Genomic DNA, 13,062 nt, shown 5'->3' with positions numbered 1-13,062 from the left:
GTCTAGCTTGCAACATCATCCAAACTAGGGCCTACGGTTAATTGCCCAATTCTTTTTAATTCTCTCTATACCCACAACACGTGGAAGATTTTTTAATTTAAATCCATTGTAATAATTCAAATATTTTAAATTTTCATAATCTTTATATTTAAAAAATGTATAAATGTCACATAGAGAAAATTAAACGATTAAGAATTGAAGAAGAACTGGGATCCTCGTAGGACTGGTATTTTATTGGGCCCAACTTGCCTAACCTACATAGATACCTAATGCCAGGCCGAGGCCTTGCCCGCCCTATATATGGGCCTAGCCGAGCCATGCCAGATGATTAACATATAGTACCTTCTTAAAACCATTCAATCTCCCAAATCAGAGCTTCCTTAAAGACCTGAAAAATTCCTTCTAACGCATTGTGGCAAATATTTTCCTTAGGTTTACCGTATGTGCACAGACCATGAAACCTCAACATATAGCTTGGCTATGAACAGGCTTACATTTTCAAAGCCCAAGGCCCATCCCAGCCTGAATAATTTTGGGCTTCACTAGGCTCAGGTCAGGCCCAACCTTAGCTAAAATTTATAAGCCCACACCTAGCCCTACATAGAACGGGCATCTGGCCGGGCTGGTCGGGCTGATTGCAAAGGTCGTGACCCACTGACTCGTGAGCGAGCGACTGAGCGAGCAAGTGAGAGAGACACCACCACTACCCAATCAGAAATAGGAATCCAGAACAGCTAATCCGAGTAGGAAAGAGACTGAACAAAATTAATGTAATAAGGGATGGAAGCGAGTAGCTTCCGCTGACACTAACCCGTCCTTACGGGTATTCGAGTACCAACACCCCAATTTGGCGATTACCCAAATCTCTTTTCTCTCTCTCCCTCTCGGATGCGGCTCTCTCTCTCTCTCTCTCTCTCTGCAAAGCAACAAACTACAGTCCTTGGCTGGCAGTGGAGCTACGTTGGAAGATTTTTCTGAATTATTTCTGGAAAACGATGCACGAACTAAAATAAGGGATCTTCCGTTCTAAATTCTTTGTGCGCTTCCTTCTCCAATCTCCACCATGGTCATGGGCATCTCTTGTTGGTAGTTCTGAGTGTTCTGATTTCTGAGATTGAATTTTGAATTGAGAATTTCCTTCCTTCCTCACTCTTCAGTTTGATTTCTCCGGATCCGAGTTGTTATCTAGAAGGGGATTTAAGATTAGGAGTTTCAGAGATCATCCTTAGATGGGGAGTTCAGAGGAGAGGGTGGTGGCTGTGATTATGGTGGGAGGCCCGACTAAAGGTATCATCAAATTGGTCTTGATTTTGTACTACTTTTTTCTCTGGACCGACTAAGCTCAAGTCGCGATCTTTAGATTCAAGGGTTCCTGCTTCGCTGTTTTAGATTTTGCCTTGTTAATCATGTTTGGTTATGTTTGATTGTTGCAGGTACTCGGTTTAGACCTCTGTCTTTGAACATTCCAAAGCCTCTCTTCCCTTTGGCAGGACAGCCAATGGTACACCATCCGATCTCCGCCTGCAAAAAGGTAGGTTCTAATCTTCAACTGCTCTGCAAATATATACTCTAGGAGATCAAATCTTTCTTCTTGTTCATTGCTTTGCTAGAATTGAGATTGTTCAGCATTCTTGTAGATCCCAAACTTGGCGCAAATATATCTCGTTGGCTTCTATGAAGAGAAGGAATTTGCCTTGTATGTCTCCTCAATCTCAAACGAGCTCAAAGTCCCAGTCAGGTAATGTCTTTTGTCGCTTGCGTGTTTCCTACTTGTATTTTCCTCTTTCTAAGTTCGTCATTGTTCAAAAGAAAAAGATGGAAGTCACATTATATTGGTTCATGGATCTTACCCTCTTTGTTACTGCTTCTGCTACTGCCTTAGATACCTGAAAGAAGATAAACCACATGGTTCAGCTGGCGGGCTTTACAACTTCAGAGATCTGATCATGGAAGACGACCCGGTTTGGATCTTACAGTCCTTAATACTCTTTCTTCTATATTTGCTTTTTCAGTTGAAAGGAAACTCCGCGGCCCCCCCCCCCCCCCCCCCCCCTCCCCTCTCTCAACTCCCAGATCTTGGAACCATTTTTACCTCTGCTTCGTAATCAAAGAGTTTTATGAAGGCTTTGAATAACTGATCAATTTATTCTCGATTGAATCTGACATGTTTTCATCCCTTGATGGCAGTCACATATCTTCTTGTTGAATTGTGATGTTTGTTGCAGCTTTCCTCTGCCAGAGATGCTTGGTAATTCTCTTCTCTTCCTACTGATTTGGTACTCATTCAATGACAAGTTCGTCTTTCCTTTTTATCCCATCTATGCTTATTACTTTCCCTTTCTTAATCACATGTACTATTGCCTTATTTTTCTTTATGGTTTATGATTGGTCATTTATATTCTGACTATGCGAAGAGGCCCATAGAAGATATGGTGGTATGGGAACAATCTTAGTAATCAAGGTTGGTCCAAACTCCAAACTGTCATGATGCTAGAATTTCAATCTTTTTGTTTAATTAAATTATATTTCACCATGCCATGTTTTTCTCTTCTTTTTGCAGGTTTCTGCTGAATCTGCCAACCAGTTTGGTGAGTTGGTGGCTGATCCAGTTACCCATGAACTGCTGCATTACACGGAGAAACCTGAGACTTTTGTATGTTGAACACTGTAAAATCAGCTAGACTTTGTAGCATTCCCTTGTGTCATATTATATTTCTTGACTTGATGGCTACTTCTGAGTTTCTATACCTCTTTGTCATATGGTTTCTGTTTCCTTGTTTTGCAGGTGAGTGATCTAATAAACTGTGGCGTATACATATTTACGCCAGACATTTTCACCACCATTCAGGATGTTTCCACACAACGAAAAGACAGAGGTTGGTAATTGGAGGTCTTTGGAAATAGTATGATAATGTGGCTTAAGTATCTATAGCTAGTGAATGTTTTTTTCTTGTATATAAGGATTTTTTTTAGCATGTGTGGCTCTGGAGAAGAACCTTTGACATGAAAGTGGGACAATATTTGATTGTTCTTCTCCCTCCTCTGAACTAACTTATTAAGGTATTACTCACATAAAAGTAAACTTCATGGCCTTTTTTTGGGGGGGTTGGTTGGGTGGGTGGGTGGGATTCTGGAACCAGGACAGGTATAATTATCTCCTCTAGTAAGTATCTGATGCATACACTCCGTTATTGCAGCTAGAATCAGGACAGGGTATACTTATCTCCTGTAGTAAGTATCTGATGTACACTCTGTTATTGCAGCTAATCTACGACGTGTATCCAGCTTTGAAGCCCTCCAGTCAGCAACGAAGTATGTCTTCTTTGTGTTCTGAACTGTTCAAGCTTCAAATGTTTGGTTCTTCTTACTTTGGGTTTTTAGAGATAACCTTACACATCGAGTTACTAGTTCCCGTTCAATTAGCATTTAGGCCACTGACATTCTTCTTCCTGATTATATTTGTGGAATCCGACGTTTATACAGCTGTATATGAAGCAATATGTTTTTCTCTTGATGAATGATACCTTCATTTGGATGATGAAATACAAATGGGACCTTCACACACCACAAAGCCCCCTCCCCCCTTCCCCCCCCCCCCCCCCCAAAAAAAAAAAAAAAAAAAGGAACTGCATATAGTAAAGATTGCATAAATCCTCTGGTACAATTGTTTGTCCCGAAAGCTCAACCTGTCAAGGGGGACACCGAACAATGTATATCAACACCTCCCCACATGTGCAGGTCCACAAACACATGGTTTTGCTCGTGGCATCAAGGGTATAGGGCTTAGGGGCACAATAACACACTTCCTGCACCCACCAGGGATCGAACATCCGACCTCTTGGCTTTAATACCATGATACAAAATTAGAATAGTATTAATCAGTATCTCGGCATGAATAAGAGAGAAGAAGAATACCCTATCTGGCTGCAAAGACTCTATTTATGATAATGTAAATTACAAGAAAGTCCATGGCTTATATGTATTTACACATAAGCCCCTGAATGAAAAATATAAATGCAGAACCCCCCCCCCCCCGATGCGTAATTTAATTCTTGACATCCTTTACTTGAACAAGAACTCTGTAGGATTTGTTGAAGGAGCTCGTTTGTTCGCAAGATAGTAACAATAAACACCCACCGGCAACCAACAACATTGTTTCTATCAGGCATGGGAGTAAGAGACCATATATGCTGTTTTTCTAGAGCACCCATCTCACTATCCATTGCCTCTTTCCACATAGGATCATCCAGTGCATTGAACACCTTAGAAGGCATGGTCAATTGCTTTTTGAACCGTTCTAGGAGTATATTGTTTAGGGCACACTTCCTATGGATTGGAGTCTGGGCTTGGATAGTTATTAAAAAGATCATCTGGTCACTGAAAAGTGAATTGCAAAACTCCTGCACAATTTGAAACCTTTGAAAAAAAAATATTTTAAATAACAGAGCTAGGAAAAAGGATAGCTCTTAGTTTCAGTCAATTAGTTACAGCAGATAACTAAAGTCCACAAGGAAAGAACCCACATAGGAAGGCCTTCCTGAACTGCCCTAATAGCATCCACATGGCAGATCAGGTGAAACAACCCAAATGTCTTGGTCACATGTCAAGTTTCAGCCTTGACGGGATTGGCCCATGGCAAAGTAAAGCATTAAGAATTCACTTGTAGAAGGAATCTCTTGAAAAGAAGGTTGTAAACAAACAGACAGATGAAAATAAAGGAGAAATGCCGATAAGTGGAGGAGTATGTGATCCAATTTGGCTCTAAAACTTGCTGCATGGGCAATCCAGACCATGCTCTATTTATCCAAGTTGCCACATCATCCTTCCATAAGAAAAAATTAAACAGACTACATAGGGTGGCCTTCCTCTGTGGGTTATTCAAGGATTTTTTTTCCTTATATCCTAAAAATAAATCCATCAAGCACAACCTTAGAAGAAAATAATTATAAGCATTAGTAGTGTTGAGATGTTGGGAGTTTAGAGTAATAGTTCCACATCGGTTATCTGCTAAGTTTGAGATATTGATTTTGACCGAAACTCTACATGAGCCAGGTGGCCACTTTGTTTGTCCATTTCAATGGTCAAATGGCTATGGTTTGGCTGAAACTTTAGGGAACCCTAATTAAGTATTTCTAAACATATTGGAACTGTTAGATTGTTAAAAGAAACCACCCCCCCCCCCAAATTATAGTTGGTTTCATACCCTAGGCTAGTAGTGTACGCCATACTGTGCTGTATTCTATGCATTATTTAATATTATAACACAAAATTCAGTGAAAACAACTAAAATATGCATTAGGAATGAAAAAAAAAACATATAATATTAAACAATGTCAAAGTGTTTCAAGTACAAGTGTCATAAGTAGGTTAAAACACCATTGTGAAACTGTTCCTTCAACTCTATGTCAATACCACATAGAGTTTTGGGAGGGCTCAAAATCTTGCTCGATTGTGGCAAATTGTCACTATAGATGCATTGTAGTGGTCCCCAACACTTCATTCTACCAAAAATTTTAGGTCATTTGGAAGGAAAAAAAAAAACCAATCTAGGACTCTTTTTAGTGTTCCCCTCATAACAAGAGAAACTGAATGAAAACCAAGCCAAAACCTAAATTTCGATCGAAACCCTACATTCCTACTGAGTCACACCTAATTTCACTTCGATCTACGTCGAAATTGAAATATTTTGCAAAATCTCTATAATTGGGACCGAGATTTCAAACTATGGTTATCTGGGAGCTTGGATGTGTCTTCATATACCATTGGGCTATGTCCACCTAATAGCTTAAGCTTTGGGTTGAACTACTAAGTGGTATTTCGTGGGCTATCCCACTTTATTTAACATGGTATCAGAGCAAGGTTCATTTGTTGTCCTTCCTAAGTTTTCTGTCCATGTGTATAACCAGGTATGCCGAAGCTAACACATGAGGGGGAGTGTTGAGATGTTGGGAGTTATAGAGTTATAGTCTCACATTGATTATATGGGACCTTGGATTTGTCTTCATATATCATTGGGCTATCTCCACCTAATAGTTTAAGCTTTTGGGTTGAACCTGAAAGTGGTATTTTGTGGGCTATCCCACTTTATTTAACATGGTATTTTTTTTAATCTATTCATTAAGCCAACATAATAAATCTATTTATCAAAAAGCCATACCTATGAAGAATATGCGCAGAAGTGATTATTAGACCAGTCCTTGGAAAACAATTGTCACACATAATTTTGGGCAAATCAGGCAGGAAAGATCCATGCTAGAGCTTGAAATTGGTAGAGCAACATCTGTGGAGCATTTACCATGCTTAGAGTAACAGTGAAAGGTTCGGGCTGCCAGGGAAAATGCCCAGGTTCGAGTCTTGAAGGCGGACACTTTGCACAAAAATGCTAGATGTTAGGACACCAACTCCAAACTCACCTCTCCTAGGACCCGGCATAGGTGGGAGCAGCAATGGGTAGTGGCCCTTTTTTATATCATTACTCTGAAACAATTCTAGTCCTACGATCAACAAGAAAGCATCCCCAAGATAACTGTGATGGGTGACTGACATATCATCGGTCAGGTATTATCTCCACAAGCTTTGGAATCCTCCTCAAAAGGTTCCACAAGCTGCCTTCTATTGCTTCTAAGGTATGACCTGACTCCCTTCAATAGTAGGAGTAGCTTCAAGATTTCCTTGAAGGGATTTTTCCCAAGCAATCAAGAGCCAAAAGCCTAGGAAAACATTACATTGCTGACTATGAGGTGGAGATTGCCCAAGAAATACCACTTAGGGTTTTCATCTCAAAAGCTTAAACTATTAGGTGAAAAAAGTTTAATGGTATATGAAGACACATCCAAGGTCCCAGATAACCGATGTGGGACTATAACTCTATAAATCCCAACATCTCAACACTCCCCCTCACTTGTAGCTTTGGCATTCCTAGCTCTACATGTGGACAGACAACTTAAGGAGGACAACAAACAGGCTTTGCTTTGATACCATATTAAATAAAATGGGATAACCCATGGAATACCACTTGGGGGTTCAACCCAAAAGCTTAAGCTATTGGGTGGAGATAACCCAAGGGTATATGAAGACACATCCAAGGTCTCAGATAACCCAATGGACAGAAAACTTAAAGAGGACAACAAGCAGGCCTTGCTCTGATACCATGTTAAATAAAATGGGATAACCCATGAAATATCACTTGGGGATTCAACCCAAAAGCTTATGCTATTGGGTGGAGATGACCCAATGGTATATGAAGACACATCCAAGGTCTCAGATAACCGATGTGGGACTATAATCCCAATGTCTCAACAAGTAAGAAAGAAAGAAATAGATAAGGAGCTTATCAAAAAGGAAAGAGAAGAAATGGATAAGGGAAAGAAACATAAATTAAAGACTTTCTTTCTAGCAAAGGGCGAAAGAAACTGGGAACCAAAAATATCTAAGCAAATCCACACCAATCTAATTTGAGAAACCTGGGTTTGATTTCTTTCTCTTTCCTTATTGCTTGATGCAGTCCAAGGAAGAAGATTTGGTGATACTGTGCACAATGAGTTGTATGGGCGCCTCGATGGACAACTTTGGTGGAGGATCTTGTTGGAAGATCTTTGTTTGCTACTGGAATATTCTGCGGAGTCTAAATGGAAAGTTTCTATTTTGCCTAGTAGTTGTTTATTTCAAAGTTAGTAGTTCCTTTTCTAGTAAGCAAGTATGCTACTTAGTAGTTGTTATTTTGGAACTTAGTATTTGTGGGGAGTTCCTACACTCTGTTACTAAATTTTCATTGTTGCTTTGTAGTAAAGGATCTCAGTGTATTGTGGTGAATCAGTCACAGCCCTTGTTGCGACTTGTGAAGCAAGTGGGAACCCAAGGTGGTGAATCCTTGGTTTTGGTCTTTGGGACTGGTGATGAAGCCTTTCCCGCAGGCCATAGGTAGTGAAACCTATTGGTCATATCCCTTCCTTTCTTCCTTACTGTTCTGCAGGATTTCCAGCAACTATTCTCCCTTGACCGTGGCCTTCTCTTTGGTGATTTATAAACTTCTTTTGTGTTTTAACTAATCTTCAATGGTTGCTCTCCAAGTTCCTTTTATTTATTTATTTATTTATTTATTTTTATTTGTTGTTTTCATGTCTGCGATTGGTTGTTTGACAGCCACAGATTCTGATCTTCAGTCAACAATTTCTGAGAATTTAGTCTTGGGCCTAAAATAAAATATGTTATTCCCTTTCCCTTCTACTGCCTTTGACCCAAGTATGGTGTCCATCAGATTGATAGATCAAGATTTGTACAAGTTTCTCTAACTTATTATTTGCTGTTTTCTGCTACATTCTATTTTCTGTCCTTGCATGTTTCTAGCCATCGTTCCATTAGTTCTCTTTGATATTTTTACCACAGTCAGCCTCATAGGACCTTGTGATATATTAATATCAGCCTCATCAGGTTTATAGTTTGCAAGTTCTATTCACTTAAAGTTTCTGCCATATTTCTCAGATTTAAGTTCCCTGCGATTCTGGTTTCTGTGGGTTTGCTAGTGTTTGCTAGTGTTTCAGCCTAGCCTGCCTCATCATCACTATTCTCACTTTTTCCAAATTTTGGGTGCAGTTCTTCAATCTTATTCTTAGTTAAATACAAAATCGGGTGGACATGTCATGGTTAAACAACTGGGTTTCTAGCTGAATATAGATTCTATTATCAATAATATGAAGTGTTATAAGGATCCGTTGCCCAATCTGTATGTTGTTCTTGAGGCGTGTGTCCTCACCATTATTGTCAGCAATATCATTCTGGCCCTTTGGTGGAGGGTGACTGGGAAAAACCAACTAATCTGCTTGGTAGGCCATTTATATCTAATTTTTGCTAATTCCCCATAGTATATATTTCTTCCATAGATTTAAACATCTGACATTTTTTCTTAGTGACCAACAACTTATGAGCCAAGATATAGTTTAAATAGATCTCAACCGTACACAAAGAAAATGGACAACTCGAATGCTCTGATGTTTCTCTGTTCTAATCTTCTATTTGCTGTGAAGAAGCAGCAAGCCAGAGATAAAACATAGAAGCACCAAGAATGAGGTAACTAAAAATGCGTCCAGAGTATTCCACCAAAATATGTGTCAAAGAGATTTGAGCAGCCACGTAACAGTTGAACAATTTCTGCAAGACCAGCAATGAGAGTGTCAAATAAGTATATTTTGAAAGAGAGAAGAAAAAAAAATTCAGAAAGAATAATGAAAAGGATTGAGAAGATATTCCTAAAATTGAAACAAGAAATTTTTGTGTTGTCAACAGAAATGCAGTGACAGCTCAGAAAATCCTGAAAGTGGCTCATATTGGGGGAAAAAAAAAAAGACACGCCGTCAAATTAAACAAATATATGCAATATTTACAACGAAGTAAATGAAAACAAACCACTGGGGTAAGTCTGCATACATTTGCCCCTCCCAGAACTTGCAATAGCGGGAGCCTCGTGCACTGGGTTGCTCTTTTTTTAAAATGAAAACAAACCACTAAGAACTGAAGAAGAAAAACAAGAGAAAGGAAGAACCATGGAGGCATGCAGTGGGCAATTGCTCTTTTTAGGATGAATACTATACTTCGGGGTAGGAGAAGGGTTTGGAAGAGAAGTTGAGGCAACCATCTTCATAAGAGAAAATCCCTTGCAGTCCAACCATAAACATATTTAAGACCTCAATACCAAAACAAATTTATCCAAAACTAGTCATCGGGAAAAAAAAAAAAATTCCTAGTTAACAGTCATTACAGAATTCTATACCCAGCTACCACCAGTAAAATTCCCTCTAAAACTCTCCAATAAAAATTAACCAGAGCCTCAATATGATGTTTCATATTAGACTCAAAAACCTCCATATACAATACAATACCCAAGACTCCCTAGCCTTAACCCTAGCTCAAATTCTGCACTTGGGCTCCTTATTCTCAGCTGCAACAGTTCGAAATTTTGGTTTCAACGTCAACAATAACAATCTCATAAAAATATATATTAAAAAAGAGAGAGAGATTCACAGTATATATAATGGTTTTAGTTGGCTGCGGTGAGAGCCTCGTACACTGGGTTGCTCTTTTTTTTTCTTTTCTTTTTTTCTTTGGATATTAAATATTTCTTTAATATATTTGTCTATCTGAGAAACATACTTCCTTCATTGTAGGGTCTTTTCTATCATTGTGTGTACTATTATATATTTCAAAATTATTTGCATGGATTACCATTTCATCTATTACTTCTTTTCTTCTGAATTTCCATAAGCTCTGTTAACAGGACCCTTCCTTCAGATTTTGTGAGACTGGATCAGGATATTTTGTCCCCTCTTGCTGGCAAGAAGCAGCTATATACATACGAGACCCTGGATTTTTGGGAGCAGATTAAGACTCCTGGGTAGATCAATTCTCAATTCTTATCCGCTTCCATTTTCTCTTTCCTGTAGAGTTTTGAGCCACACAATCTGATTTTTTTTTTTTTTTTCACCTTGCAGAATGTCTTTGAAATGTTCTGCTTTGTATCTTGGCCAATTTCGATTCACCTCTCCTCATCTTCTAGCAAGTGGGAATGGCTCCAAGAGTGCTACCATCATGGGTGATGTTTATATTCACCCATCAGCAAAAGTACATTCAACAGCAAAGGTAGTTTATTTGTATTCCTGCACAACTTTTGGGCCCATTTCTTAGCATTATTATTCATTAAGAGACGGAGAGTAATCCCATTTGGATGTTGGTTCTTTCTTTTGGACCTATTTATTTTATTTTCTTTGAACTGATTTCAGTCTTTTCTGTTGGAACAGATTGGTCCAAATGTCTCAATTTCTGCAAATGCTCGAATTGGAGCTGGGGCAAGGCTCATCAGTTGTATCATCCTTGATGATGTTGAGATAAAGGTATGAAACTGGCTTAGGGATATGAGTCGTTGAATGCATATATCTGAGCCTGACGTGAATTTCTTTCTTTCTTATTTGTTTATTAATAATCTGACAGGAGAATGCAGTCGTCATACATTCAATCGTAGGGTGGAAATCATGTATTGGTAAATGGTCCCGTGTGCAGGTCCTCTCTCTCTCTCTCTCTCTCACACACACACACACACACACACACACAACAGCATTGGAAAAGGAGGAAAATTATACAAAAGGACGTTCCTTTTTTTGGTCCTCTTTTGAGGTCTACATGTAAACCCCAAGTTTTCCTGCTTCAGTTGTCATAAAACACTGTCAGTAATTACACACTGGAATAGTAGGTAATATCTTGGTACGCTTTCAAGTCCATATGCATTGTATTCCTTTGCCAAAGAAGAATATTTTGCCATAACTGAGTGCAGGAAAGGAATTTCTTCCAAAGTAACATGCTAGAAGGAATGCTGGCTAGGGTGAGGGCTATGACCATGAGGCACATGACCACAAGTTGCATGAACTTGCTACAACCACACAAAGCCACAACCTACACACAAGAAGCCCTGTTGCAAGTCGACCCAATGAGGCACTCCTTGTGGCACAATCCATGACCTGTATAGGTCCCAACCCACACCTATATTTGAAGTATTCCAGGTTGTATCAGAAAAAGTTGGCAAAAAAGAACTGGTGTGGCTGTTTTTTTCCCATACCCCCATTAAGGTCTACACTAGGAATGTATCTGGGTGTACTAGGCAATGAGGAGCTGAATATGACATTTCAAAATCATATTTGACAAAATATGTGAATCCACCATATCCAAATCAAATGAGATATCCCTGTGCCACAGCCACCCATATGTTTGGGATATAAAACATAATCTTGGGAGAGTTACAGGACAGTTGGGATGATCCATTGCCAAATCAGTTCAGGCCTGGGTCACTAGAGTAGAAAATACAATGATCTTGACAAAGATTTGTTCCTTTAGCATACTCTTTCTGATCCACTGCAATTTGACCTATTTTGTATTAATTGTTTCAGGCTGATGGAGACTATAATGCTAAACTTGGAATTACCATCCTAGGTACTATTACTTTCTCTTTTCTTTATTCTATTATCCATTTCCTGACCAGAATGCATCATAGCCTAATAATTTACGAGCAATTGTACATGTCAATTTAGGTGAAGCTGTGACTGTTGAAGATGAATTAGTAGTCATCAACAGCATTGTTCTCCCAAATAAGACGCTCAATGTCAGTGTGCAGGAAGAGATCATTCTATAATAAGGAAGAAGGCTTCACACACGGCTTTCTTGCCACAGGATGCCATCATCGTCTTTTTTTTTTTTTTTAAATGAGTAGTACTAGCGTTAATTTTATCTTGGTTCTAAATAGGAGAGATAATTATGACGGATTTTGCCCCAACTTATGGGGTTATTTGTAGATTGATACTTTGCAATTAAAATAAAAATGTGATTTTCTTCAGCTTTTGTCCTCTTTATGCTGTGTGAGGTGATGTATTAAGAAATTGGGAGGCATTATGCTTTGCAAAGGCTGGATGGTTCAGGTAATAGGAATTGACAACCGGATCAGCCTCCACCGATTCCAATCCAGATCGGAATGGGCCAAAATCGGCCTGAACTTTAGAAATTTGAATCAAGAAGAAGCAAGGATTTACCCAAATCTGTGATTTTTTGAGCTTTTTTTTTTCAATAAACTTAGGGCTTTTGCTAACAAGAGGCAAGTTTCATTAATTTTCTGTTATTTTATTGACTAAAACAAGGATATAAGGGCCAAAAATGGAGATCAAACATCAACAAGGTGATTCAAAAAAATGCAGGAATCGGGATTGATCTGGACTGATCATATTCTGTTTCCTTGAATGTTGACAGCTATGCTGTTCATAACTTCTGCCTTTAAGCAGAAGAATTTTGCTGGAGCTTCCCAACTTTGTGAGATTTACAGACATTGTCTTATTACCTTTCTTACTCCTCGAAGTTACTAACCAATGATTGATGCATTCAGGTTCTGTTCAGGAATGGCTCTATACAGCTTTTTTTCTTATGACCTATACTGTTTGTGCTCAACAAAATGATCTCTACGGCTTTTTTTCTTTTGGTAAAGATCTCTACAGCTGTTAGAATGGAAAAGTGACTCCTATCCACTCCAACCCC

The 13,062-nt window shown here is 38.9% G+C and overlaps 1 protein-coding gene across 1 annotated transcript; it reads left to right on the top strand.

The window, feature by feature from the left end:
* Window positions 1-812: 812 nt before the first annotated feature.
* LOC122076471 (mannose-1-phosphate guanyltransferase alpha-like) lies at window positions 813-12,373 on the top strand. Its single transcript, XM_042641773.1, has 15 exons — window positions 813-1,287; window positions 1,434-1,531; window positions 1,638-1,738; window positions 1,883-1,961; window positions 2,188-2,248; window positions 2,415-2,461; window positions 2,561-2,653; window positions 2,786-2,876; window positions 3,264-3,312; window positions 10,271-10,387; window positions 10,485-10,632; window positions 10,791-10,883; window positions 10,981-11,049; window positions 11,931-11,973; window positions 12,072-12,373. The coding sequence occupies exons 1-15, from the start codon at window positions 1,230-1,232 to the stop codon at window positions 12,170-12,172; spliced, it is 1,248 nt and encodes a 415-aa protein (XP_042497707.1). The 5' UTR covers window positions 813-1,229; the 3' UTR covers window positions 12,173-12,373.
* Window positions 12,374-13,062: the final 689 nt, after the last annotated feature.

Source organism: Macadamia integrifolia, chromosome 4 (assembly GCF_013358625.1).
Source record: "Macadamia integrifolia cultivar HAES 741 chromosome 4, SCU_Mint_v3, whole genome shotgun sequence".
In the NCBI taxonomy this organism is placed as follows: domain Eukaryota; kingdom Viridiplantae; phylum Streptophyta; class Magnoliopsida; order Proteales; family Proteaceae; genus Macadamia; species Macadamia integrifolia.
This window is presented reverse-complemented; position numbering and strand designations above follow the sequence as displayed.